The 26,691-nt window shown below is 44.4% G+C and overlaps 1 protein-coding gene across 8 annotated transcripts in view; it reads left to right on the forward strand.

The window, feature by feature from the left end:
* BRD3 (bromodomain containing 3) overlaps nt 1-26,691 on the forward strand; it is a 45,108-nt gene that overhangs the window by 3,462 nt on the left and 14,955 nt on the right. For 2 of the 8 annotated variants that reach the window (XM_074609258.1, XM_074609264.1), the window contains exons 1-6: nt 5,499-5,612; nt 15,187-15,331; nt 21,528-21,844; nt 23,620-23,757; nt 24,728-24,875; nt 26,421-26,635. In XM_074609258.1, the coding sequence (XP_074465359.1) occupies nt 21,644-21,844; nt 23,620-23,757; nt 24,728-24,875; nt 26,421-26,635 (702 nt within the window). In that variant the 5' untranslated portion in view covers nt 5,499-5,612; nt 15,187-15,331; nt 21,528-21,643. Of the gene's footprint in view, nt 1-2,288; nt 2,374-2,575; nt 2,711-5,164; nt 5,613-15,186; nt 15,332-16,014; nt 16,182-21,527; nt 21,845-23,619; nt 23,758-24,727; nt 24,876-26,420; nt 26,636-26,691 lie in introns of those variants that run through there. The other 6 variants (XM_074609259.1, XM_074609261.1, XM_074609263.1 and 3 more) reach the window with 6 other exon arrangements.

Raw genomic sequence — 26,691 nt, forward strand, 5'->3', positions numbered from 1 at the left:
CTGTAATTTAGAAATCAAGATGTTTGAAAGTGTTACTATTTGGTTCAAGCATCTCTTTATCATTCTCTCCAGTCTTTGTAAGAGGGCAGGAGGAAGAGTAAGAAAACACAAAGGAATCCATTACAGCTTTAGCCAGCTGAAATCTAGCATGTTCTAGTATGTGTTAGTTTAAACTGCCAGCTCAGTAGCGCACACTATACACAAGCTTGCTTACCTGTGCAAACCACTGTGTTAACAGCAGGTGCTAGGTCACACTGAATGTGTAACAAAACCATATAGATGCAGCTACTTTCCAAATAAACATTTACTGTGGCCAAAGATATGTAGTCATATTGGCTGGGCAGTTTCTCTTCACTTCTCAGAATCTGCGGTCATGTCCCTTTCTTGTCTCCCACAATAGTTTAGGCCTTTACTCTGCTTCTTTCCATACATATAAATCTTAGACCACTGTATCCCAGCCTCCAGCTCCTCCAAGCAATGCTTCTTGCTACATCTTGATAAAAGACACCAAGGTTAGACAGAATATTTTGTGGGCTCTTCATTCCCTTCCTCTCCATTGCAGGGGAAGCTATTCATCTCTGTTTCTCTGGTTCGAGAACTGCCAATCTGAAAGGACATTATTAAAATCTACTCTGGACCTCCACTGAATATTGGCTGCCTCCAGACCAGCATTTAGGTCGTCATAAAACCTTATATTTGCAGATTAACACTTACGAGATCTTTTGGGTCTTGGATAGCTCAATTCTTTCCTGCCCTCCCATCAATTACCATAGCGCTGTGCCTTTTGGGGCTTGTAGACACCCTGGCTCCTGGGTTCCTTGTCTGTGGGCTCTGCTCGCTCTTTTCCATATGAAGAGTGAACACCGAAGAGACAAAGGTCCTATAGGCACTGAGTAGCCAGGGTGGCCTCACCGACTGCTGCGTGAAAACTCTCAACCTATAAAGTATGAGTCAGAAGAGCTGAGTCCCAGTTCTGGCTCTGCCCATGATTGTCTGCATCATCATATTCCTTCTCAGCTTCCTCTGCTGAAAAACAGGGCTCATAATATTTCCTTACCTACAAAAGCTGTTAGGAGGATTATTGCATTGTTGTGAATTCCACAGATGAAAGGTGCTACAGAAGAACAAACTGCAATTATTGTTTCAAACCTCTGCCCTAGTCCTGTCATCCTTACCTTACTGAATAACGCTTACTCAATCGAGGAAATCCTGCTGCTACAGTGAAGAAAATCATTGGTAAAGATGACTCTCTGATGCAATAAGAGCATTTATCCCCTTGTGTTCAACACCTTTCTCTGTGCCGCTGGGATGATCTGAGTCCTATTAATCCCAGACATTTACTACACGCTCTTAAGCAATCTGCTTTTTGGGCACTATTATGTCTTTATCCCAGACATGACTGTTATTGAATAAATTCTCTTTTTGTAATGTATAACAACATCCACCCTAGAGATAGCAGCTGCTGATAATAGGATCTGGTGTGAGTTCACTGATATGTGAGGTCTCTTGTAGCCCATGGTGGCTGATGGCTGACAAAATGGTCAGAATCGCCAAATTTGCCTGCCTTGAGGCATGTGGAGCTCCCATCAGCCTTTCACATGCGTGTAAATGTACAGCGTGCCTATGGTGGAAGTGCCCAGGGATGGTGGACAGAATGCATTGCCAATGCAGTATTCATACCCCTTCAGCAGCCTTCTCCACTCGTAATCACTTGGTAATTCCCAAGTACAAATACTAACAAAGGGCTCCCTTGCAGCAGGGAACTGTGGTTTTGATGGTGAAACAGGCACTGAATGGTGAGGTAAAGAATCAGCAGCTTACAGTTAGTACCTACAGCAAAGGTCAGAAAAATTGGTGCTCCAGGTTAGTGTTCCCAGCAGTCCCTGATTACTATTAAATGCTGTTGGGTGCAGTCATGCAAGGCACTGAGCGTGGCAAGTTCTCAAAAAACTCATCAGCCCCACAGAGACAAGTATCTTTTCTGCTTCCATCCACCCTTGTTTTCAAAAGACTCAAGTCCTACCCTGGACACAAAGAGTACAGAAGCAAAAAGTGTCAGTGTTTGGTACCCCTGAAAACCACTCTGGTTTTGCACAAATAATTTTTTCTTGTCCAAGCCTGTGCACAAAGCTTCCTAGAAGGATTTACGCACCACTGTGCATTAAGGGTTAAAAATAGTGCAATGGCAAGTAATAAATACACTGCAGGTGTTAGTTAACAAGGTACTAATTGGGTAACTGGAGGTGCAACATAAGACCACAGAGGCTAATCAAAAGGCTTTGGGTGAACCTGGGATGCTCCTGTGAGCTTAGGGAGGAAGAAGTAAAAAGCTACTGCTGTGGTCTTCCATTTTATGGAAAAGCTGGCATTAAGGTACCCTGGAACAGGCAGACTGTTTTATCTTGTCTGTAAAACTAATATGACAAAATCTGTTTGGAAATTAATTTAAAGATTGCAACTATCTTTTCCTCAGTCTAAGTGCTTTTACTTTGGGTGAGGTACCTTGTGCTTGAATCATTCTGATTTGATTTCCCTGTACTTCCTATGGCGCTTATTCAAACTGCATGAGCCAGCGCCCGTTTGGCTAAACCATTGTCTAAACTCACTGCCTTGCATAAAGGTGGCTTTAAGGATCCCTAGAATATGTTTGCTTTCCTAGTCCCTTGGAGGGTGCAGCTGGGTTCTTTGAGTGCAACTTCGCAGACTACAGGTAGGTGTTTGAGTGACTTGGATTTTCCAGTTTGAAAGCTGATAGTGGTGAAATCTCTGGGGACAGTTTCCCATGTGAATTGTTTTGCCTGCTCAGGCTGATGCATAATGAACATAACAATTTGGGATGAAACTGTCTTACGCTCACCCTGGGTGAGATAAGGAAGCACAAGGTGTAGTTGGAGACTGCATTTGGGTTGCAGCCTCTATTGCCAAGCTGCTCTTGGAAGTGTATTTGCGGTGAGGATCAAACTCCAGTTTTTAACTTGTACATATTCACTGTGAGGTGACTCTGCTCTACCAGCTCAAAGGGCTTTATGTTCTTGCTGGGACCCTCCCAGCTTCTCTTGTCTCTTCCCCTTTGCTTGCACTCACCCACTTTGCTCAGCTCTCCTGTTGTGGTCTCTGCGTGTCACTGAGGTTGCTAAACGCTCTGTGTTATGAGCCCCCCCTGCTCAGTTCCTTTAACTCTGCCAAGTCTTATATTTGAGTCAACACACTTTTTGTTGCAGGAGTTTGTCTCAAACTAAAATATAAATATCTTTAAAAATGCAACTTTCAGATTCTGGTTCAGCTGAAAATGAGTCTTCAGTGTGAAAGGCGTACATTTTCCCAAACGTCCATAACGAATACTCAGCTGATTACTCCCTGCCCCCTCCCTTAGAAAGCTTCAGCCTGCCAATTTTTCCCAGCCCCCATGCCTAGAGCAGCAGCGGGTTTCATTTAGGGGCTCTTTGGTTATGCTCATGATTTGTTGTCTGTGTATGTTACGGCATTCATAAATTTATACCTTGCATATCCATGTGGAACAGACGCGTACGGGAGCAGGACAGTGTGTTCAAAAGAATTGACCTTGTACCCTTCAGCTCTCAAATGCTTTGATATTCTTTTAGAATCGGCTTGAAAATGGCAATACAGCAGAATAATGGTAAAAAGTGCCCCGCACTTAAAATCCAATCCTTCCCGCTACCTCTGGTATCTAGGACCCTTTTAGGCTGGGTGAAGTTCAGGTGCCCTTTCAAAGGGATTTCCTTGCTCAGTCTCACAACATGGAACATATGATGACCAGACATGAGGCAGGTTTAGTGAACACCAGCTTGTGAAGTGTGGCTGTCCCCCTTAAGAAGACCCAGAATGTACCTTTTTCTTACTGCCTGTGTGATCTGTGTTCCCGCCAAGGCCGTGTGCTCTGGGTGCAGAGGGCACTGAAGTGGCTTTTAGGTACCTGATGGCCAAGTCAAAAAGGTCAACTTGCAGGTGCCTGTGGCAGGGGGAAGCCCAAGGCACACACTGACCAAGTGTGGGGTTTGGCTGTACGTGCAGATGCAACTTCAAATGATGTCTTACAAAGTAAGTATGTCCAAGAGCCATATGCTCGACACTGAGTGAGTTTCTAGTTCCTGAATTCACACAGGGCTTGCAGCCGGGTGCAAAAAAAGCGCTTTTTCTTGGGTTCGGTTAAGGTATATGCACAACTTTGGTTTCATCAAGGCAGCCACAAGCCTGGCTAAGTGGAATTTTCCTAGGCATCTGTCCTCTTGCCTGTGCAAAACCCAGTCTTGCTGTTTATATCAGACCTCCTGAGAAATTTTGGTCCCATTGGTCACGTTTTTCAAAAGCTAATCTTCTGGAAATAAGGTCTTCTACTAAAACTGCCTTCACATTATGGTTACAATAAACTGACTTATTAATTGGCATCACCGCGTGGCTGTCTGTGTAACAGGCAGCGTGGCAGCCTCTGCTGGCATATGTGTCCACAGAGAAATCCCATAACTACTTCTTATTTTATGTTGGTGCTCTAATGTTTCCCCTGGACTCGTTTATTTTCCAACAGTTCTATTTTTTTTTTCCTTTGCTTTTGTGCTGCAGCAATTTAATCATATTTGGGGTTATAACAGCATTATTTTTTTTTTTTAAAACTTCTGTTTGTATTTGTAGATTTGCTCTGGGATATAGGCTGTGTGGTCTGTTTGGGAGTGTTTGTAACAGCACTCGTGTTTGTTGATGCTCTTATGGTGGGTGTGTTTGTAAAATTCATCTTGTTTTTATTGTATACATTAGATTATTTTCCTTGTTGTTTCTAGCAGTTGACAATATTGCAAAACACACTAACCAGTGCAAAACTACATCAGGTTGTGGTTTTTCTTGATGGTGTTGTGTTTTTTTTTTTTTTACCACTTACTACTCCAGCTTGCATCGGTGGCATTCTATTTTTATTGCGGCTCGTATTAGTTGTTGCGTAATAAATGTGAGAGCGCATTACCCAATGCAAACCGCGATTTAAAAAAAAAAAGGAGGGGGGGGTGTTAAAAGCAAAGCAACTCCCGCAGTTGTGATTTAAAACTCGGTGTCCCGCAACACGCGTGACCCTTTGTGGGTCCCGGCGGCGGAGCCCAGTGGGATCCCCACCTTCCCAGTTGCACTTTTAAGGGCTCTTGTTGTACCTTTAGAGCCCGGGCGGGGAGAGGGGAAGCCGGGATCTTCCCCGGCAATGTCTGCCCGGGGAGGGGGGACCCGCCAGCCCCCCAGTCCCCGCGAGTTTTTATCGCGGTTCCCCCTCCCAGGCCACGCCAGGCGTTCTCCCCGCCGTAAGAAGGGTCTTTCCCCGCTGACCGGGGCATCACCCCCGCTGTTTCTCTCCCCTGCCCGCCGGTCCGGGGAGGGAGCGGGGGGATGAGGGGGGGACCGAGGGGGACCTGCCGGCTTCTGGGACTTGTAGTCCGGTGGCCAGCGGCCGCCCCTCCCCTGGCCCGGCCCGGGACTACCGTCCCCACATGGCCTTGCGCCCCGGCGCATGAGCTCTTGGGCGCCTTAGCGCATCTATTATACTGCCTTGCCGAGGATAAAAAGAAGAGCAACTGGAGGGACTATAAGGCAAACGTTGCTGGAGCTGCCGGGGCAAAGTAATCTATTTAATCTTTCCCTTTATTTGTTAGATGCTTGGGTGTGCATTGCTAGCACTGGGACATGGTTTCTGGAGGGAGGGGGGCTGGTGGAAAAGGGGGAGGAAAGCAAAACCCACTTGGGAAAGGCCAATGCTGATTTTTTAAATTATTTTTTTAATTTTTTTTCTTCTTTTTCCCCTCCTCTCTTCTTCTGCTCCTTCTTCTTGCCAGAGCCCCGTGTCGCTCCCGCGGCCCCGCAGCCTTTGTGCGCCGCCACAATGCAACAAAGCGCGGCGGGGCTGCCTGCAGCCTGGCCATTGATTTCCTCCCGGCCCCGCCGCTCCTGCCCACCCTTTTCTTCTTCTTCTTCTTCTGCCGCTTCTTCTCCATCTTCTGCTCCCCCCTCCCCTTCTCGCCGACCGCCCCAAGACGCCCCGGACGGGCTCAGCCCCGGCCCCGCCAAGCCCCGTGTCCCCCGCACAGGAGGGTGGGGGTGTGTGTTTCTTTCTTTTCTTTCTTTTTTTTGTTTTTTTTTTGGTTGTTTTTCTTCTTCTTCCCCCTTTCTCGCTCGCTTTCCCTCGCTCGCTCTCTCTGCCCGCCATCTTTTGAAAGGGAAAATTAGGGGCGAGGAAAAGGAGGGCTGCAGGCGCCCTTAAAAAAAACAAGGAGGAAAAAAAAAAAGGAGGAAAGCGCCAAAAAAAAAAGGGGGGGGGGGGAGGACGGCACACGGAACGGGGGGACGGCTAGACAGCAGCAAGCCCCCGCTGCCGGCGGTGCGCGGTTCCCCGACTCCGGCAGTGGCGAGCGGCGGGGCTCGGGGCTCGGCCCCTCGGCGCTCGCCGGGCTGGTCCCGGCCATTTCCCTGGGCCCCCGCTGCCGCCCGGGTCGCTGGTTTGTGAGCTGGGAAAAGGTCTGAGCAGGCGGCGTATGACGCGCTGAAAAGTGCGCGTTTCGTGCCTTGTCCGTGTCCGCATGCATATGTTTGTGTTTGTATGTATATATGCAGCTGCTTTGCTCGTGTAAATATCGGGTGTTTACCGAACTTTCGCCAATAAATGGAAACCACGGGTTCGTTGCCTAAACTTGATATGCTTTCTAGGTGTAAAAAGAAACACAGATCACAGATTTATATATAGAAGTGTCACGCTATAAATAATGCTACCGATAATAAAATGTAAAACTTCAAAACTCGGCCGTACTTTTCCTCCGTTTGTACTACTTGTTTGCTTTTTGCACCTCCCAGGGCGCTGGGGATAGAGCATTATTTGTAGCCTGCTTGGTTTCACTTTCAAACAAAGCTGCAGTGTTCAGGTCGCAGATCTGTGCGCGTCTTTAAGCTGCGTGGTTCAGTCGTGCAGGGTGTTAATAGGGAATGTGTTTCCTACAGAAATGACTTTTCACAACGTGGAGCATGCATTCTGTAAGGTTCACGCTAAATGTTTTGTGACAATCCTGTAGTGTGGATATATCTTAATGTTGATGTCTTCGGGAATCAAAAGTTACTAAAATAAACTTTCTTGGATAAGCAAATATGATGGCTTCACTAATACTTTGAACGTTTATATATATATATATATATTTACATCTTTAGTTCCCTGACATTAGTAGATAGTTGGTTAGGGGGTAACACAATTAGCAAAGCACACCTGCTGTTCCTTGCTGGGAATAGAGAAGCACTTTTTTTAATATGCTTGTTAGTATTTTTAATGCATTCAGTATATGTCAGGGGTGCCTCTAAATTAAACTAGAAATTTAGATTTAAAGAAGAAACTGTTGTCTTTAATTCACACAGTGGTAAGTCAAGGAATTAGAGGACTTGGTGACTGCTGTATGTGCTGCAGTATATGGGTGAGAAGTGCAGAATAAATATGCATCATCAAAACAAACAAGAAATCCCCAAAGCAGTCTGGTTGCTGTACAAGCAAAAAAACCCGGTCTGTATTGCTTACAACTGCCCAGCCACTTCGGTGTACTGTAAATGCGAAGTCCTGCCTCCTAATCTGCAGATCACAGCACTGATGGGCTTCTGTCTGTCTGTCTTTGCTAGCACAGAAGTTTACAGAGTTCTTAGTAATACACTGGGAGGCTCCTGCTGAAACAGAGTTAACTCCTGGTCTCCAAGCCTTTACTTTTGGAAAGAATAAATGCTAAGATTGTATATTTCTTTCTCTTTAGTCCACAGTGGTTAAAAATACTCACTCATGTATGTATTTAGTGCTTTGAGACAATGCTTAATAAAAGGGTTGGGCAGAGGGTAACAGTCTTATTCAATGTTCAGCATAAGCTTGATTGCAATATTGTTTTCTCTGCTCACTGCCTATATGGCGCTCAGTGCTGAGAGAGTAGCTATTCCAATGAAAGGCTTTTTAGTTTTAGTGACCTATGCATGCAGAGTTTAAATTAAGAAAGAATGTATGTGCAATGTAAAGGGTCTGAATTTTGTTCTCAAAACTGACTTTGGGGTGTTGGTTCCATTAACTTCAAATAAAAACTAGGTTCCATCACTTCTGGAAATAAAACAACTTCTGTCATTTAAGCACCGAGGTGTTTTAAAAACCTTTAGTTCTTGTCATTTAAAAAAAAATCAGAAGAAAAGCATATTGAAGAAGTATGGTGTTCCAGCTCAGTAAGCATGCTAGGCAGCAGTGCTCTTTCGCTGTCTGTCTCTGGAGAAGGCTGGTTGTGTTAGTGTCTGCAAATGTGAGTATCTCAGTAGGCTTCGTAGGTAGTGTTTCTTTGCATTGTTGTAACTGGACTGGCTACAATGACTTAAATCACAGTTCTTAACAGTCCTGCAAAATGCTTATTTCCTGAGTTAAGAACCATGTGTTCAAAACTTTATCCTTCGGTTATTTCCTAAAATGGTGGGGAGTCTAACAGAGGTTCTTGCTGTCCCCAAACTATGTCTGCAGGACGGGAATCCAGCCTGCCTGACCTGAGGGTCTCATAGAATGGTTTAGGTTGGAAGGGACATCAAAGATTATCTTGTTCCAACCCCCTGCCCTGCCCTGGGCAGGGACACCTCCCACCAGCCCAGGTTGCTCCAAGCCCCGTCCAACCTGGCCTTGGACACTTCCAGGGATTGGGGCAGCCACAGTTTCTCTGGGCAACCTGAGCCAGGGGCTCACCACCCTTACAGCAAAGAATTTCTTCCTAATATCTCATCTAAATCCAAGTCTCTTCCCCTCTGAGCCTCAGTGGGCTGAAGGCAGTGCACACAGATAAAGCAGTTTGCCCTGGTGAAGGCTGAGGCTTCCCGTAGTTTTTACAGACACATCTTTTAATTGGTACAAGTTCTGAAAGATGCTGTTTAATATTTACCTCTTAACTTGGGGCGGGGGGGCACCTGTGCAGTGGGTTGTTAGTTGCCAGCTAAGCCCTGCTGCACTCCTAGAATCTCTCTCCTTCTCCCTGGAGTAATCTGGGAGCCTCATCACACTCCTTGACAGTACAAACAACTCAGGAGTCAAATCCCTCTCCTCTGTGGTAGCTGAGTGATGTAGTGAGGTCTCATGTTTCAAAGGCTTAATTACTTTTACAAAATATATTACTCTCTGTCTACTTTAGTAAGCTATCAGGTGCTTTCAGCACAGACAGAACTACACTTTGCTAAATAAATGAACAAAGAGTGTTTTGCATCTCAGTGTTGTTGATTGTTTCTGTTTAATCCTGGTTGCTCTTTCTTTGCTAATTTGCAAAATTCATTAATCCGCAGTGGGTTTCCCAGTCATTACCATGAACCGTATGTTTTGTTTTGTTGTGTGTGTTGGTTTTGTTTTGTTGGTTTGTTGTTTTTTGTTGTTTTTTTTTTTTTAAATTGCCACATTATTCTCCAGTAACAGCCCAGAACACCATTGTAAGCAACAGAGTTCTGGGAATTAGGAAGGAGCCATTGTTTGCTACACTGCTCAATGAGCTGTCAGGACATTTTGGAAGATGCGTGTGTCTTGAGCTTTTCATTCCACAGTATCTTACTGTGACATAAGTGTGTTTTTGTCAATCATTAGTGCTTGTTGGAGGTGAACAACTTTCTTTGGGGCACACTAACTCTTTAACCGGCTTGTTGCTAAAGCCAATGTCGGAAGGATTTAAATTCTTCTGGAGGGCAGTGTGGAAATTCACTGTAATGTGCTGCTTTTTCTACCAGTCTTTATTCCTTCTCCCATTCTTACTGATAAGATACTGACTGAAGAAACACTCGCCTCTATTTTAAATTCCATTCACGCCTTTCCGGGCCTCAGTCTCTCTCCAGCTTGAGTCTGATAAGTAGACACCATCACGCCTGGAAGTATTTCAGCAACATAGATAACCTGGGCAGAGGAGACAATTTCTTTGCCTCGCTCCTTTGCTGGGACCAGGGCTCAACACTCTCCTCTCCACCAGCAATGCCACAGATGTAGCAAAGACAGTCCAAGTTGAAATTTCTCTGCATGGGGGACCAATCTGGAACAAAATGCCCTGCCTGAACTGATTAAATTTCACTTAAACTTTGAGATTCAGACTCAGTTCAGATTGACACTGATCTGCTTTGGGAATGATCCTGTTTGCTCCTCTCGCTCTTTAAAAAGAGAGAGGCAGAGACAGAAAAGGATTGCAGTTTTCCTTCCCGGCCTTGAGAGCTGTTCCACTCTTGAGGTTTACACTTGGAGCACTTTTCAGACACGCTGGTATCCTCGTAGAGGATTTAATGCACTGAGATAAATATATGAGCAGAGATGCACTTTGTGTGACTGATTTGCCTGTTGTAACCAAACCCAACCTGTATTGAAAGAAAGGCACACTTCTTCCTTGTGTAACTTTGTCTTTTCAACTGCTCAACTTATCCTTGTGTAACATTATGGAGGGTGCCTGGTTGGGGATCTCGCCTTCTTGCCGAAATGTGGCCATGCAGAGATAAGTCTGTTTTCTAAAACTGCAATGATCAATAGTTTTGGCTATAAGCAGTGTGGAGTTTGCAGTACTGTGTGACTTTGCTGGGAGGGGATGTAGGACGTAGCAGCCTTCTTGCTTACCAAGGCTGGTTTATGAAGTGAGCTGTACTGTGGGCTCTAGAGAAAGTGATAGACTGAGCACACGAGTATTCTGTACGGTATGTGCAAGAATAGTGAGTGTGTATAACAGGGAATGCTGTTCCTTATTGGAAAGCATTGACTTTTGCAGCTTCTGTGTTGGTGCGACAGTTCCATTTAACACTATCTCACAGATCATAAAGTGCAGCTTCTCAAAATGCCATGTGAAAGAGGGTACGCTCCCTCAGGTTTTTCCTGGAGTAAGTGCTTGTCTGAGTGTGGGTATTGTGCTGGAAGTGTGTTCCTTTCCCAGACAGGAATAAGCCACATGGGAATAAATTAGGATACTTTTGTCCACACTGTCGTGATCGTACTTCCTTTGACTTGAACTTCATCCATATGCAGGAGCTTTAAGAGAGGCTTAGGGCTTGTGTGTTGTCACTGGGCAGAAGGCTAAGCTGTGGGCACTCTCAGCAGGAGCTGTGCGTGGGGAAGCTGAGCTCCTCCTGTTGGGAGCCTGTCTGTCTGCCCCGAGCAGTCCATGGAGAGAGCAATGTTCCTCTGAGCGTGTGGAGGCAGACCACCTTCCTCCCTCGGCTGTGTTAGGCAGTAGGGAACACCTTCCCCTCTTCCCCAGATTAGCAGCCTCTGCTCCCTGCATAGGGAAGGGTCACAGACTCCAAGATCCAAATTTTTCCCTTTCTTGCAGACTGTTTGGGATTTTAAATCAGATGCATAAACTCAGGCAGTGGGAACTGCACTGATGCCCTCTCAGAGAGCGACAGGAGCTCAGCTGTCACAGTTTATTCACACTTTAGCTGACCTGCAACTTCCTTGCATAGCTGAGCAAATTTATGGATCTACCCACCCTTAGCAAAATCAGCGAGGCACTTTTCATCTGAAATAGTAGACCACATACAGCCTTTTGCACTTGTTTGGCTATGTTTGCTTTAAGTTAACATGGAACGATGTGCTTGTTCAAAGACAAGGCACTGAAATTGATTTGAAAACGGATAAAGCTAAGTTGGTGCAAGCCGGTTAAGGGAATGTGTATAGGAGATGAGTGGTGGTCCCAAATGGGAGGGCTACCGCAGCGCAACAGTAACTGCTCCTCTGGCGGCTAAGCTGCAATAATTAACTTGGTGGGTGCGTGTACTTACTCTGCCCCATTACCAGGTATAACATTACTGTGGCTCAGTTAACAAGTAGTATATTTATGCCATGGTAATTCAATCACTTTCATTTTATTGTTCATCCCCTTAAACTGACTTGATTGTCATATATTGATTTAGGTAGACTTTGCTTGGGAAACTTGCAGTGCCATAGCTGTAAACCCAGAGCATGATTTAAACCAGTGGCAGCTCATCTGTTCTTGCTACACTTGTAATGTTTTTTGTCCTAAAGCAAATCTGTTCTTTTTCAAAATCGTAACTTTAATAATTTTAATATATAGAAATAAATTTAAAAACTGAGTAGGAGAAAGTGTTGGAGCACAAGAAGTGTGCGGGGAGGTGTCTGTTGATGGAGGAAGGTATTTTCTCTAATGAATCACTTTGGTTCTACTATGTACTGTGAGATGCTTCTAACAAGTTAACATACGGGTCTGTGTCTGTTTATTAGAAGTCTGTCTTCTCTGTCAATGCTTGCATAGAGCTGCCTGTAAGGATAACATCTGTAGCACTTGGCTATCTATCAACATTATTAATATCATTTACATGTAGTACTGGTGATGTAAGGGAGAATCGAAGTGTAGGTTATTAGGTACACAGAGCAGAAATCAATCCTTTAAATAGGTAATACATAGGAATTGAATGCTATTTGCAAGGGCTCTGTATTTTATACTGTGCTCAGAATACTTTTTGTACTTAGTTTCATTAAAAGGAGGTAATCTTCCTGTTATACATAGCTTCTTAAATTCAGTTGGAAGTGGAATTTGGCTGTATCTAAATCCCCCTCCCTAACAGGTGTCATGAAAGACCTCTTGGGTGTTGTGGTTTATCTTTTAGAAACGTGTTTAAAGAGCGCTGCAGTATGGGGAATGGGATAAAGCACATGGCTTTGCAGTTTCTTCAAATGACAATTAGCATTGTACTTAGTTAACTGTTTCCAGAAACCTAAGTTATGGTATTTGAACACCTTGTAAATATAGGTTCCTCTGTGTATTTGCTTTTTTCCCTTAAAATTTGGTATAACCATAACACTCAGAAGGAATTAATGTATAAATGCATGGGAAAAGACTAATGGCTTGTAGACTGATGACTTGTAACTAATTGTAGATGGTAGTAGAAATATTCATATCCCCATTTTACAAGTGAGGAATTGACAAGCCTACAGTGTGGGGTGTCAAGAACTGAGCTGATGTGTCAGCATCCTGTTCTGTAGCTGTCTTTTTGTAATTCTTTTTGTAATTCTGCAGGTATAGCAGAAGCTTGGAGATGCTCTGCCCAGCAGGGAAGTATTCAAGCTCTTTGTTTGTTTTTGTTTTTCGCCTTTTCTTCAAAATGCTTCGTGTCCAATAATCTCTTTCTTTTTTTTTCTTTTTTTTTTTTTTTGAAATCAAAGTGCAGAGAAAGAAACAATCATAACAAACCTGTTATGGAAAGACCGTGTGTAATTTATTCACTATATGCTGAATCAAACTGAGTGAGTTTGAGGGTTTTTTCTTACACTGCAGAAGTGTAGAGTACCATATGCTGATTAAAAAGGGGAAGGGCAGACTCTTTCTCAGAACACAAATGTTTAACTGTGCAGATCACATCCTTTAAAAAGCAGAAAAAGAGAACCCTGCGAGGGTGTAGACGTACAATAATCCCATTAGGAGTTCTGAAGCCTGAGCGGGTATTGCCACGTTATGCTTTAATGGGTGTACCTAAATGCTTCTGTTTGCACGTATCATCTGAAACTTGGGTCAGTGCCAGAGTATGTTGTTTGGTTTGCTTTTTGTTTTTTGTTTTTTTTTTTAAAAAGAGTTTAACTGAAATAGGGTTTGCTGACCTGAAATTGGCAAAACTGATTTCTGGGCGCACAAGATGAATCAGCAGTAGTGTCATGCTTTGGAGGAGTTTGGCTGTAAAATGATAGATGAACTGAGGGATATTAGGAGGCAGAGCCTTGAAGGAGATGGGTTGTGGTACTGACCTGCACAGTAATTATTTTTAGTTTTTCTTTTTAAGAGCATTGCCTCTTTCCCCCTTCCTTGGCCAACTCTCAGGTAATCATGGAGATTCCTTTTCTTGACTAAGCTGCCATTTATTTTTGTGTAGTGCTTTAGGAAACGTGTTGAAAGAGAACAAGGTCTCCATGCTCTTGCACACTTTACTTTTGTGCAATAGGACTTCTCTAGCTGGGATCACGTTCTGCAGCAATCCTGCAGTGAGAGGATGTATCTTCAGGGCTGGATAGCGTTGACTAGATCAGCTATCATAGCTATTGTAGCTGCAACAATGGGAGCATCCACAAGTCTGATCCGTCTGAATAGACTCTTCAGCCCCAGATATCTAGCATTTAACCTCCTTTGTCATTTTATCTCTCCCTAATGGACAGCTAGAGAAGGGGTTGACCAAGGTAGAGGGGCCAAAAGGTGTGGAGAGCGTTCAGTTTGTTTCTGTCTTTGCCTAAACCTCCCTTGGAAAGAGATTTATCTTGATTGACCAATTAGTTGTATCTTGTAGGGGATAAGTCTGCGAAACCCTCTGTGGAGAGGCGCTGAGCCACAGAAACTGTGCAACTTATCAAGAGGGAAAAGTTGCTTAGCACTTTGCAGGATGGGGCTTGAAGTGGTTACTGAATCACAGAGGAGGACTGAGCTGCTGTCTGTGTTGTGGTTTATACCATACTTCCAATGTGCCTTCAGCCATGTTCCTGCCTCCCCTAGGTCTCCCGCCCCCCCTACTCCTGCTCCTGACATGTTGGGAGCTCGTATGGTATGTGGCTACGTGCCATATACCTTCCCAGCTTCCTTTTTGCCTAATGTCAAAGGCTGCAGCGCTTCTGCTGCACGTGGGCTTTTGGGAGACTGCAGTAACCCCAACAAGTGCTGGAAATTGCCAAATAAGCATTCATTCAATGTGTTACAGTGCACTAGATAAGAGAGGGTATATGTTCAGAAGCAGGTTCACCTGATCTCCTTTCTCTCTAAACCTTGACTGTCTGCCTTCTCTCTGGCTCTTCCCCTGATGATGAGGTGTTCTGGGTTCAACCCTGTGGGTCATGCAAGGTAATTTCATTGCATCTCCACCTTTCCCCTCTAGGAAGAAATGGCACGAGCAGACTCTGCCCAGGCATGTGATTCTCCCAAACACTTCCTTTTCTGTGCCAAATCTCTGTTATGAAAGTAAAGGCAGAAACAGCCCAACACTTTTTTTTTCACCCCCATTGCCATAAAGATATATTTGGTGTATCTTGTTGCACAGCCACTAGCATTTTCCTGTGATGCACCTACCCATTCCCATCCTGTTGATTTGACTCTGTCTTCCCAGAGTCTTGGTGTGCAAGCCACCAGGTGCTTTATGTACTCTGAAACCTGTTCATAGATGCTTATTTCCACTGCTACAACTAAGCATTTTTTAACATTTTCATTATAGGTCACCCAGTTAATTTGCTGAAGTACTTCCTGGAAGATTTTTTGCAAGTGCAGTTCACTTTGTTTCAGAAATCTCAGTCCAATCCTTACTGCAGAGTCAGGTCTCAGAGCTGGCTGAACTTCTCCAGTCAAGAATCCAACACAGAGTAAGCTCTTTAACCACTTGCTCTTTTTCTTCCTCCTGTAGCCTTGTTAACAAAACTGTGTGTCACTCAAGAGCTTGCAAAAAACCAACATATGTCCGAGTTAAAATTTGCCTCCATGTTTTCAGAGGACCCCAAAAAGTAAGGCTGCAAGAAATGTCCAGAGGTCATTCTGTCCTTCTCCCCACTCCAAGACAAGATCAACCATATCTAATCCGTTACCGAGGCTGGTTATTTAAACTGTTCTTAAAAGCAAATTCAAAGCCTTGAAAATGAACTTGTTACAGTTTGAAACATCACTCCCTGCACTTAAAACTGCAGCCTTTAGAGAGCATTTGAGCCCCGTATGATTTGCGTGGTCCAGGAGGTATGTGACATGCATCTAAATTCTTGCTCAGACTTGATCAGAAGGTGCTTCCTGTGGCATTAGCAACTTGGTGACAGAAATACTCAGGCCTGTAATTATCAGAAAGACCATTTTATTTGAGGTGCCTAGAATAGTGCTTATAAGAGTCCCCAGTGCTTTTGTAGTCAGGATAAAGTGACTTTTGGGAACCCCTGAGTTTGAAAGCATGATGTGAGACATCTTAAAGCAGCCTGATTTGCAGGGAGCGCTGAGTATGCATCAGAACTGAAGGCCCTTGAAATTACCAGTTACTTCTGGCTGATTCTTATCTACTGGTTAGGAACCCACAGGCTCCTTACTGAGGAAACACCTGCTCTTACAATAGCCAAGGAGAGACCAAGGGTGGGAAATCCATCTGCATAATCTGATGAGCATTAAACTAACCAAGTCAAAAGCCAAGGAACTGACTTAATCTTCTGTGATCTTTTCCCCCTCCCTCATGCAGAGGTAAGTTAAGGACACAGTTGCATCTCCCATTCTCAGGATGTTATTGGGGCTGTGCTCAAAATAATATGCATGAAAAGCAAATCTCTGATGTGTGGAATTAATGATGTGGGAGACAACGAGGACATCTGAATGGACTTTTTGGAGTGCAAAGCTGCAGTGTGCCATAAGGGCACTCAAGCCAAATTCCCTTTTCCTGCAGTGAAGCCAGGTGCAAATGCTTCACCCCCAGGTCTTGAGGGGGTGGCATATTGTGTAGAGTGTGTGTGTATCTGCCAGGGCAGTGTTGGCTGATAAAGCAATTTGTCTGTCCTCAAGTCCTGGTCTCAAATCGCGCATCCCTTGTATGTGAAGAGAACACCCTTGCTGACATGGAGTTAGTAGGTAGTGAAAGCTGCCTGAAGTTCAATTCCTGTATGGGTCCATGAAGGGAACAGAAGGCAGAGTAGGAGCAAAAGGAGGACATCCACCAGCTTTGTTTCTTTCTGAGGAGCCTGGAGCAGGGCTGGTGTAGCCCTTACTTTCTACAGCCGTAGAATGAAATGAGTACAACCCTCAATTAATAATCTTATCTGACTTTAAGGTTGTGTTGAGGTGCAGTAGCGCACTAAACCTCTCCTGCAGTTGTAAGAAGGTCTGGGCAAGATGATCATGGGCCTACTGCTTCTCTGAGATATGGGGAGTAGCATATGGTGGCAGAAGCTTCCAGCTATTGCCTGTTGTCATGAAAAAGGGTCCAAGCGTCTGCCTTGGTGGCTGTAAGGAGCCTGTGTGTGGGAGTAATGCTTGGAGCAGCAGCCTGAGGATGCCTGCTCCAGCTGCCCTGCTGCCTCAGTGTGGTTCTGGCTGCTGGCTCCATCCAGCCTTCAGAAGGGCTCAGTCGCTGCCTTTCTCGCCTGTGAGAGCAGCACTGCTTCCAAGGTGCTGTTTCTCTGATGGGCTGGCTACTGAAACGGGGGCCAGGCACTGGCTGGGGCTCAAGACTCTGCTGCAGCCTTGCTGGGTGGCCCCGGGCAGGTCACTTCGCCATGGTGTGAAGCATGAGGTGTGACCATCAGCTCTTCTACCCTGTGTCTGTAGAGTGCTAAGTACTGAGGGATTCTGGTCTCTGCACAGCCTCCATGTGCTACTGTAATGTAAATAATTATGTGGAGGTAAAGATGAGGTCAAGGAACATCTCTTAAACTTGATAATTTTCCCTGATGGGAAGATTTATATTTCTGCTTCTGGCTGGGCTGGAATTGTGCCAGTTTTGGATCGGTGTCCAAGTAACCATGCAGAAATACTATACCAAGAAGGGGAAAAAAAAAAAAAGAGTTGCTGGGCTCACATGCTAACATAAAGCTTGCTACCTTCTAATTTTGCAATCAAAACAAATACCATCCTGCACTGCACGAACAGCAGCAAGGGAGTGAGCCATCCGTTAAATGTTCAGCACTGCCAAAGGAAGTGGCAGAACCGTTAGCTGAAGCAGCAGGCTTACTGGCACAGTGCACATTTCATGGGGCTTTATAGCTTTTTTTAAAATAGTCTCCACCACTGCAGACAGCCTGTGGGCTGCATCAGCCGAGTAAAATGTTATCCTGCTAGTACTGGGAATTATTAACGTGTTTTCTCCATGCCAACTGTCTCTCCAGTGACTGACCCATGCAAGCAACTCAATGAAAGAAAAGTTTAAAAAAATAAAATAAAATCCTTCCAACCTAGCTGGTTTTTGTTTTGTGGGTTGTGTTGGTTTTTTTTTTTTTTGATGGCTGGTTTGGCTGAGGGATGAGCCAAACCCTGTAGCTTTGCTGGATACCACACTGAGGTTGCAACTTAGCACAAAAGGACAGACTTGAACTCCAGAGAAGCAAGATTTATTTGAGAATTTGGGTTTGGGTTTTGCTTTTAATTATCGTCTCGGACTAGGGTGAATAAGGAGGAGGACAAATGCACAGTGTGGGAAGCAGCGTACGCTCTTCGTGTGTGACAGCGAAAGGGTGTACTTTAATTTTGTAATAGCAGAACTCTACACGTGCAGCCAGAAAAATCAAGAAAACCTTCTGTTACTTGAACATTACAGGTCTGAGAAACAAGATAAATAGCAATGCAAAAATTTAAATTTAAGAAGTTACTACTCTAGGGTAAAAGAAGTCCAACCTTAGGCCCTCACTGGAAGATGCACATGATATCTGTGCCAAGGCTGGTTTTGGCAGTCTTTGTTCCAGGCTTGTGCAGTACCTTGTACAGCAATGCTCTGGTTCACAACTGAGGTCCCTAATAGTTTAAATAGTTATTGATGCTAATACAGTTTCAGTAGATGCTGAAGTGCTTAGATTAGAGCTGTATGTTTTGATTCTACTTGTCATTATGGGACAATTTGTGTAAGCTTGCTTGTTTTTTGTGTGGGTGGCTACTTAACTGTTGTGTTGGATGATTTGTATGGTAAGTTGAGATGTCAGATGGTCATGGCTCTCACTTTCCTCATTTGATAAATGAGGTCTGACAACTGATTCCTCAGGCAGGATTGTGGCCTCTCTGAATTCAATGTTATATGTTCTTGGACATTTCCAAATCATTTGCACCCTCGGCTTCCAGATTCCTCGTGATCCTGCTTTTTACATTCTTAAAAATAATATTATTTTGAAACTTCAGAAATAAAGGAATGGATGAAGAAACAAATTTTTAGTTTTAAAAAATTAAGGAATGATCTGATATCAGACCAGCTTCCCCAGCATGTGATGAGGAAGCTGATGGACCAACGGCTAAAAGGGTGCAGTGAGGCACATGCACATTAAAGCTGCATTTATGCTGGGAACAGATACTTCCAGTGCTGCTGAGATAGCCCAGGTAGCTGTTCCTGTCTTTGAGCCGCAGGATCCAGCGTTTAAATGACAGTGGTGCAAAGAGGTTTGAGGTTTGTAGCCACTTTTAGTTGTAATAACCAATGAGTTGGAGCATGCAAGTTAAAGAGGATCAGCTGTCAGAGGACTAGCTGAGTTGGCTGTCATGATTCTGCCTCTCCTACTTTTGGTAATGTTCTTAATTAAAATCCTTTCTGAGTTGTGTCACTGGTGACTGTTACATGCTTCTCTTATGTGGACTGTACGAGCCTTGTTTAAGCTTAATGATCAAAATGTGCATGTGAAGAGGCAGTGCGTGTCCCAGGGAGTTTGCAGGCTGACTGGCTGGAGCAGATGAAGACAGAAAGGAACTATTGCTATCACCATGGCCCAGAGGAGGAGCTGTGGTGTGAAGATACTGAGCACCTTGGCTAAGGTCGGAGAGGGAGTTTGGGAGAGGTAGGAGTTAGATCTGTGTTTTTTGAATTACAGTTGCGGGTTTTAACAAAAATTACCTTAAAAGTCCTTATCAAATGCAGTTTAGCATCAGGAGGAAATGAGGAAATTGAAATGAAAAGAGAATCGTTGTATTTAACCTTAGGTTATTTAAAGGGAAGACTTAAGTTACACAGCATAGTTTCAAACTTGTGACTGAAAAGCTGTATAGCAGTGGGAATTGCTCTCTGTGGGTGTTTTGTTTCCTGTCCATCCTTGCACTGGATTCAGTTTGTTAATCAAGAAGACAGCAAACAAAATGCTTCAGTGGTGGTCACCAGGGGCCTGCAGTCAGCGTTGCATACAATTGGCTGATGGCCTTGGGGTCTGAAATCCCTGCAGAGGGCTGTCCAGAACCAGACTGAGTGAAACTTCACAGTTATCTTTTTTTCTCCTTTTTAGTTCCTTGTCTACTCCCCCACCCCCCCACCCCCAGCCTTGATATGAAGGTTGCATTTGGTGGTGTTTCTGCCACTGCTTTGAGTTGATGGAACATCAAGAGAAGATGTTACCTCAGTTTCTTCGAAATCTAAAATCCCAGGTAGCATCCTAGTTTTGACATTCCTTGCCCAGAGGATGCCAGCATCCCTCTTGGCTGCTTGGTGATCACCAACAGCAGCACGACCAGCATGATCAGATGAGAGGGCTGGGGAACAGAGACTTAGTCCTTTTTGAACTACTAAGCTGGGCTCTTGAGTTTTCAAAGAATAGGGAGCAGAGTCTGCTGCAGATCTGTTTATGTTTGTACAGACCTATTTTTGTAAAATTCCCCCAAATTAGCTATGTGTTTACTTTTTGCCATCATCTAATCAGCAACTCAAAGGGTAAGTTGATGTACTATATTTAGTCCACATATTCAGTAGAGATGATTAGGGGTGTATCAAAGAAGAGGTGTTTTTTTCCTGAGGATTTCTTAACACTCTCTACTTCCTGTATTACTGCAGCTTCTGCCTCTGCTCATGTTCCTTAGTGCAACCAAGAAACATATGTCAGTGAGAGTATTTGTGTGGCTTTCTGAACGTACTTGAAATAATTTGCCTCTAGAAAGTGATTGTGGTCTGTTTGCCATGAGAAGAGTAGCTGCAGTCCTGATGTGAATTGAAATATCAAATGTTTATGGAAGATGACATAGCAAAGCTGTTTACCATATGGTATACAAGACACCGTGATACTAGACCTTTTTTTTTCCCTGGAGTTTGCTGGGAAAAAAATAGAACACAATTATGCAATTTGTGTATTCTTCTGCATTTCGTATGTGCCCTTAAGAGAGAGCATGGCAGTGCTCGCTTAGCCAGGTCATGGGATATAGATATATTATTATTTATATTGAGCCTGTATCTTGAGACTTCTGTACAAAACTGGGGGCTCAGTTGGGGACATGTAGTAAGGGTAATAGTAAGACATTCATGAGATTCACAGTGCAGATCACTTCAAGCTAGGATATTTCTGGTGACACCTTTCATTCACAACTGTTCAGAGCACCTCCCTCTGCCATTTCTTTTATTTCTCTGTATCGAGGTCCTCTGACAGCTGTCATCCGCTCCTGATGATGGGATTTTAGATTAACCACTGCACCAGTGTAGAGACTTGTAAGCTAACTCGGTGCCAGCAAACATGGATCTAGTGACAGTGCAGCTAAGTTTACATGGAGCTCCAAGCTATGGATTTACTAGCATGGATCAGCACACTTCTGGAAATCTCTGTGTTACATCTTGACAGTGTTCCCTGACAGTATTTTTATGCTACCCCATGGGTTTTCTTTGCACAAAGATGCTCTCTCAGCCAGATAGAGCAAGAACTAGTCCTGTGAAGCTTACTGACTTTCTGCAAGCTTTGAATTTGGGAATTGCTGTTCCACGGTCTCTTGGGTCTTGAACTGTGCCCATCATCAAGATAAAGCATGTTACAAGGGAATGAAGCAGATGGGGTAAAGAGCCTCAGTTAAGACACTTCTGCTTTTGATTGAACATGCCTACTTCAAGTAAGTATCTGAATTTATACATTGTCCTCTTCCTCACATTTGATCTAGGTTGTATGGTTGGACCCTGGAAATGGGATGTCAGTCCCATTCAGGGAGCATAAAGGAAGAAAGAAAATCTCCCAGTTGCTGCCGCTGTGACAGCGAGTGAGAGCAAGAGCAGGAAAATGTCGACAGTCACATCAGCAATCCAGGCTCCTCAGGGCCCTGTGAATCCGCCACCTCCGGAGGTCACTAATCCTAATAAGCCTGGCCGGAAGACAAACCAATTGCAATATATGCAAAATGTTGTGGTAAAGACCTTGTGGAAGCATCAGTTTGCTTGGCCTTTCTACCAACCCGTTGATGCAATTAAATTGAATTTGCCGGTATGTATCTATCATCTTCTGCTCGGTATTCTGTTCTTAGAAAGCTTTGTGTTGGTGAGATCAGTTTTCTGATCGCTGGATCAGAATGGTTGGGTTGCTTTTGGGAAATTCCTTGAATGCTCTTAGATTCACTGAATTAGAAGATGATATCTTTCAGAGCTGGAGAGGTGCAGGTCTCTGAAGGAAAAAACTATTTCTTAGTGAGGGAAGAGAAGAGCGCACAGGCGAGCTGTCTTTGAGCATCTGAAGCATAATGCTTTTTTTGTGGCTTACCTCTGGTTACTTTTAAGTGTCTTCACCCCTTATCCTGCCTCTGTCCAATTTGAGTGAGAGCCTTGAAGCCCACGCTCTTCTCACCATTTGGTGTGGGGCTCAATGTAACTTGTTTTTCCTACACACATTGCTTGATTTGCCATTGAATTCTGTGTTGAGGAAGACAGGAGAAGCTAATTACCGAGGGTACTCTGGAGCTACATATTTTCAAATGCTGTGTTGGAAGTAGAAATAACAGAACAGTTGCATTTACCCATCTACCTCCTGTGTCTGATTATACGTACTCTGACCCTGTCAGCCCAGGTAGTACAAGATAAAGCCCGACTATTCATAAATGACTAAGTGCTAGCCAAAAGAGTACAGCACTTAACACCTGTATAATATTTCTCTCTAGGTCTGTGCTCTTTTGTTTCCTGTTTTTGTGAATTTAGTTTCTCAGTGAGGCATTCTGAAGTGGTTTTAGGGCAGGTTACCAGAAAATTTAGAGGAGGAGTCAGTTGGAAGAGTAGTTGTTCTTCACGTGTGTCCTGCATCTGAACAAGCCCAGTAGCCAGCAGGATTGCCTTTTTGGCCCTAGCCAGCCTTGCCTGGAAATACTGCTGTCTCGAGTCATGCGTGAGGGCTAGGCTCAGAGTGGCCGTACGTGGCTTTGTACACACGTGTAGCAAGAGAGCTTGCTGCTCTTCTCCAGAATGAGAAAATTACAGTGTGCAACCCGGCACGCCTGGAGCGTCTCCAGGCTAATCACAGCCTCTACAGATGCTCGAGACCAGCCCAGAGAGAAACTGGGTTAACGTGTGGAAGGCTTCTAAGGGCTGAAATACCCTTAAAAGAGACACTGAATGTTTTAGCACAGTCTTAGCTGGTGCTGGCACTGATGAATTTCTATAAGGGCTAGAGACAGTCTTTTTAAAAGGGAGGCAGAAATGCTGTTTCCCAAACTGCAACCAGTTCACCGTTGAGCTGAACACCCTGCCAAAGCCAGCGCTGACCCCGCTGCCATGACCTTCTGGTCCCATGTGAGCATGAAGCGCATCGCTGTGGCATCAATCTAGCTGCCAGGTGTGACACCCCTCCACTCTGCGGCACCTACAGCCTCCTAAGAGGTGGCAGGGCTTCATACAGCTTCCAGGGACCAACTGCTCAGGAAGCATGTTTTCCTCCACATACTGAACTTACTACCTTCCCAGTCCAGCTGTCCTTATAAAAACCTGCTAATGTCCAAGTAGCCGCGTGTGTGTGTTTGAGCACATGTTGGAGGGGAATTGTGGAAGGTCAGTGGTTGTGGAAGGAGTTCTGGTGCTTTGTCAAGTCAAGTTCATAATAATGATAGACTAAAGGACTACAAATCAGAAAATAAATGAAAGCAAATATTTGCACAAAAATTGGGGATTGTGTTTTTAGGGAGGAGGAATGAGAAGAATGCTGGGACTAGAGGGAGATGCGAACACCACTCTTTCTGCATTTCAGGAGATGTAATGTCTTTCCTGTTTCTCCTACAGGATTATCACAAAATAATAAAAAACCCTATGGACATGGGCACGATCAAGAAGCGCCTGGAACATAACTATTACTGGAGTGCTAGTGAATGTATGCAGGATTTCAACACCATGTTTACAAATTGTTACATTTATAACAAGGTAAACAGCGCAGACAAGCATTGAGCTGGGGCACTGCCTAGAAAAGACCCACCTATAAGCGTTCTAGTGCAGGTTTTGAACAGAGCCAGTGCTCCAGGCTCTCCTTGCAAGGATTTGAAATGCCACTAATTGCAACCACATTACTTGAACTGCACAAAGCTGTCTTTGTGCTGAGTCTTTCTTCCCCCAGACTAGTTAAAATGGCAAATGTGCCTTTTAATTATAGATAGATTTCTGCTTTGGAGTTATGTAGCAATTTTTAACTCCTTTTATTTCCAGTTAGGAATTCTTCAAGGTGAGGTAAAGTTTGTGCAGTGCTTTGTGGGGTATTAGTGCTGTGTATTTCTCTGGCTGTCTAGGAGTAAATACTATCTCTTAGCAGCAGAGAGCAGTTCAGGAAGTATAACTTTGTTCTCTGCCTGTGTCTCGTCCATACTTGCATACCTTTAGATTGCTTATTATTATTTTGGGTTTGGCTTGTCTGCTGTTTTGTTAAGGTTATTAAAAGCCTGTATTCTTTGTATTATGTTTTCTACAATGGTTTGTCATCATTGACCCATACTGGAGAACAAGCTGAAATAAACAAATTAATTAGTTTGAGCCACAGACTATGTGTTTACACTCTTCTCTTGGACCTGCTGGCAAGCAGAGGAGGACAACTCATCTGTTCCAGTTTGCTGCTTCCACGCTGTTGCACAGGATGCTAGTTATCAGGCTCCTACTGGAAATCCTGATAACTCTCTGAATGCAGTGTACTCAGAGGCTGTAATTATTGCATGCTAGAGCAGAATAGAAGAGCAGGAGGGTAGCATGCAAGGAGGGAGAAAAGCCAGTCTGTTTATTGTTGGAGTTTGGATACCATCGTTTATTTGAAGGGGAGTCATCGGGGATTTCAAAACCTAATCTTGAACCTCTCTGCTTCAAATATGTGGATGATAAACAGCATGGGCTTATATTCTTCATTCTGTAGCCCACAGATGACATCGTCCTCATGGCCCAAGCCCTGGAGAAGATATTTCTGCAGAAGGTGGCCCAGATGCCTCAGGAGGAAGTCGAATTATTACCCCCAGTTCCTAAAGGCAAAGGTCGCAAGCCATCAGCAGGGACACAGAGTGCAGGTATTAACCTGATCCAGTGACAGTAAATGTTACGAGTCTGTTGCTGAGGCCTGACCCACCTTCCAAGCTGCCTGGCTTTGCGACTGGTGGAGAGGCTAGGGGTGGGGAGCAGGTAGTCTAATGGTTAAAGCAGTGGAGGAAAGTGTGAAATATCTAGATAGTGTTTACCGAGTGTTTCAGGACTTGTCTGTCTTAACACCACTCTGCATTTGTCATACAAACATCTTACCATCTGTGACTTGTCCATCCACTGAGCACTTCAGTGAGGGAGGGCAATGCTGTTGCTTCCCACATGCAAAAAAGAAACCAAGGCAAGAATAGGCAAGGTAGTTAGACAGGTCAGTCTGCTGGAAGTGACAGACCATGGCGTGGAATGCCGTGTAGACCTGGATTTATACAGCTCGCCTAAGGTCCTGGCAGAAGTCTGACACAGCAGAGACTTGGACTTAAATCTTGTCAATCCCGTAAACACCATATAACATTTCTCTTTTGCACGCATGGTTGCAACATCACAGAATAAAGTTTGATCAACAGAAAGGATTTATTAAGCCATTGCAAAAGGCTGTGTAGACCATTGTTTAAACTAAGTTTAGTTCAGCTTACTTAGAGTTGATTTTTAAATGTATTTAGGACTAAAACGTCTGTAAGTACAGTAAAAGAGTTCATAAAAGAGCTTGTGTGGGTTGAATTAAACTGTTGCAATTTTTTTCTATAAACAAGGTCTAATTGTTGCTCCGGGAAAGTCAACTGTTCCTCTTTGTTTTCACACACCTCAGGTGCCAAATGGAGCTACAGCTTCATCTCAGCTCAGACAAATTTGTGATTATGTGTCTTTTCAGCATCCTTTAATAGAAGTTGCTATAAAGACATACAGGAGTGTTGCTACTTTGGTTATTAGTTACTAGATTTGTCCCCCTTAACTTTACACTAGTTGGCAGTTCAGTTCTTTAACAGTGCAGGTCTAGCATAAGAGACATTCGCCTGGCTATCAGGAGACTTAGGCTCTGTTCCCAGCTCTGTTTCTTTCACTGAATAACTTGAGGCAAATCTGAAGTGCTTTGGACTCTTGGGTGTTTAGCTGGCAGTAGGGGAGTGGTTGTTACCATTTGTCAGGCATAATAAAAACACTCCCAGATTGAGGTCTGTGCAGGACCGCGGCTGTCCAAAAGAGCCGTCTCCCTCTGTTCGCTCTCCTTGAGCTCCTCTCTTTTGCTGAGCGCAGGGTAGCTCTTAGAACACCCGAGGGGTGAGGACTGTCCCAGAGCAAAGCTTGACGTATTTCGCTTGTATGTGGTTGGCCTAAAGCTCATGGTACAAGGACTTAGGTCAGTGATTTCTCACTTCTTGTTGATGATCCCTGGGTAACAGCACCAAGCAGATCACACTGTGTCCTTTGTGCTCTTCTTGTGGCCCTGGACTGGGAGCCTTTTGCCAACCCCATGATTACACAGTCCAGCGGCACTAGTGTCACTTTGTTCCCAATGTCTTGTGGGCACTTGTAACCATCAGTACATTGCAGTGTGTTTTCACTTTGTCGTTTGAAAGGAGCGCAGCAAGCAGTGGCCGTGTCTTCCGTCTCCCCGCCGGCCCCGTTCCAGAACGTCCCTCCAGCCGTATCCCAGACGCCCGTCATTGCTGCCACCCCTGTGCCAACCATCACTGCTAATGTCCCGCCTGTCACTGCCCCTCCTGCCGCTGCTCCCCCTCCGCCTGCTGCTCCGATAATGCCCGTGGTGCCTCCTACGCCACCGGTAGTCAAGGTAAATGGAGAAATCCACCCTTTCCTCTTCAGAAGGCAATATTGCTAAACAGTGCT

Source organism: Larus michahellis, chromosome 15, assembly GCF_964199755.1.
Source record: "Larus michahellis chromosome 15, bLarMic1.1, whole genome shotgun sequence".
Classification (NCBI taxonomy): domain Eukaryota; kingdom Metazoa; phylum Chordata; class Aves; order Charadriiformes; family Laridae; genus Larus; species Larus michahellis.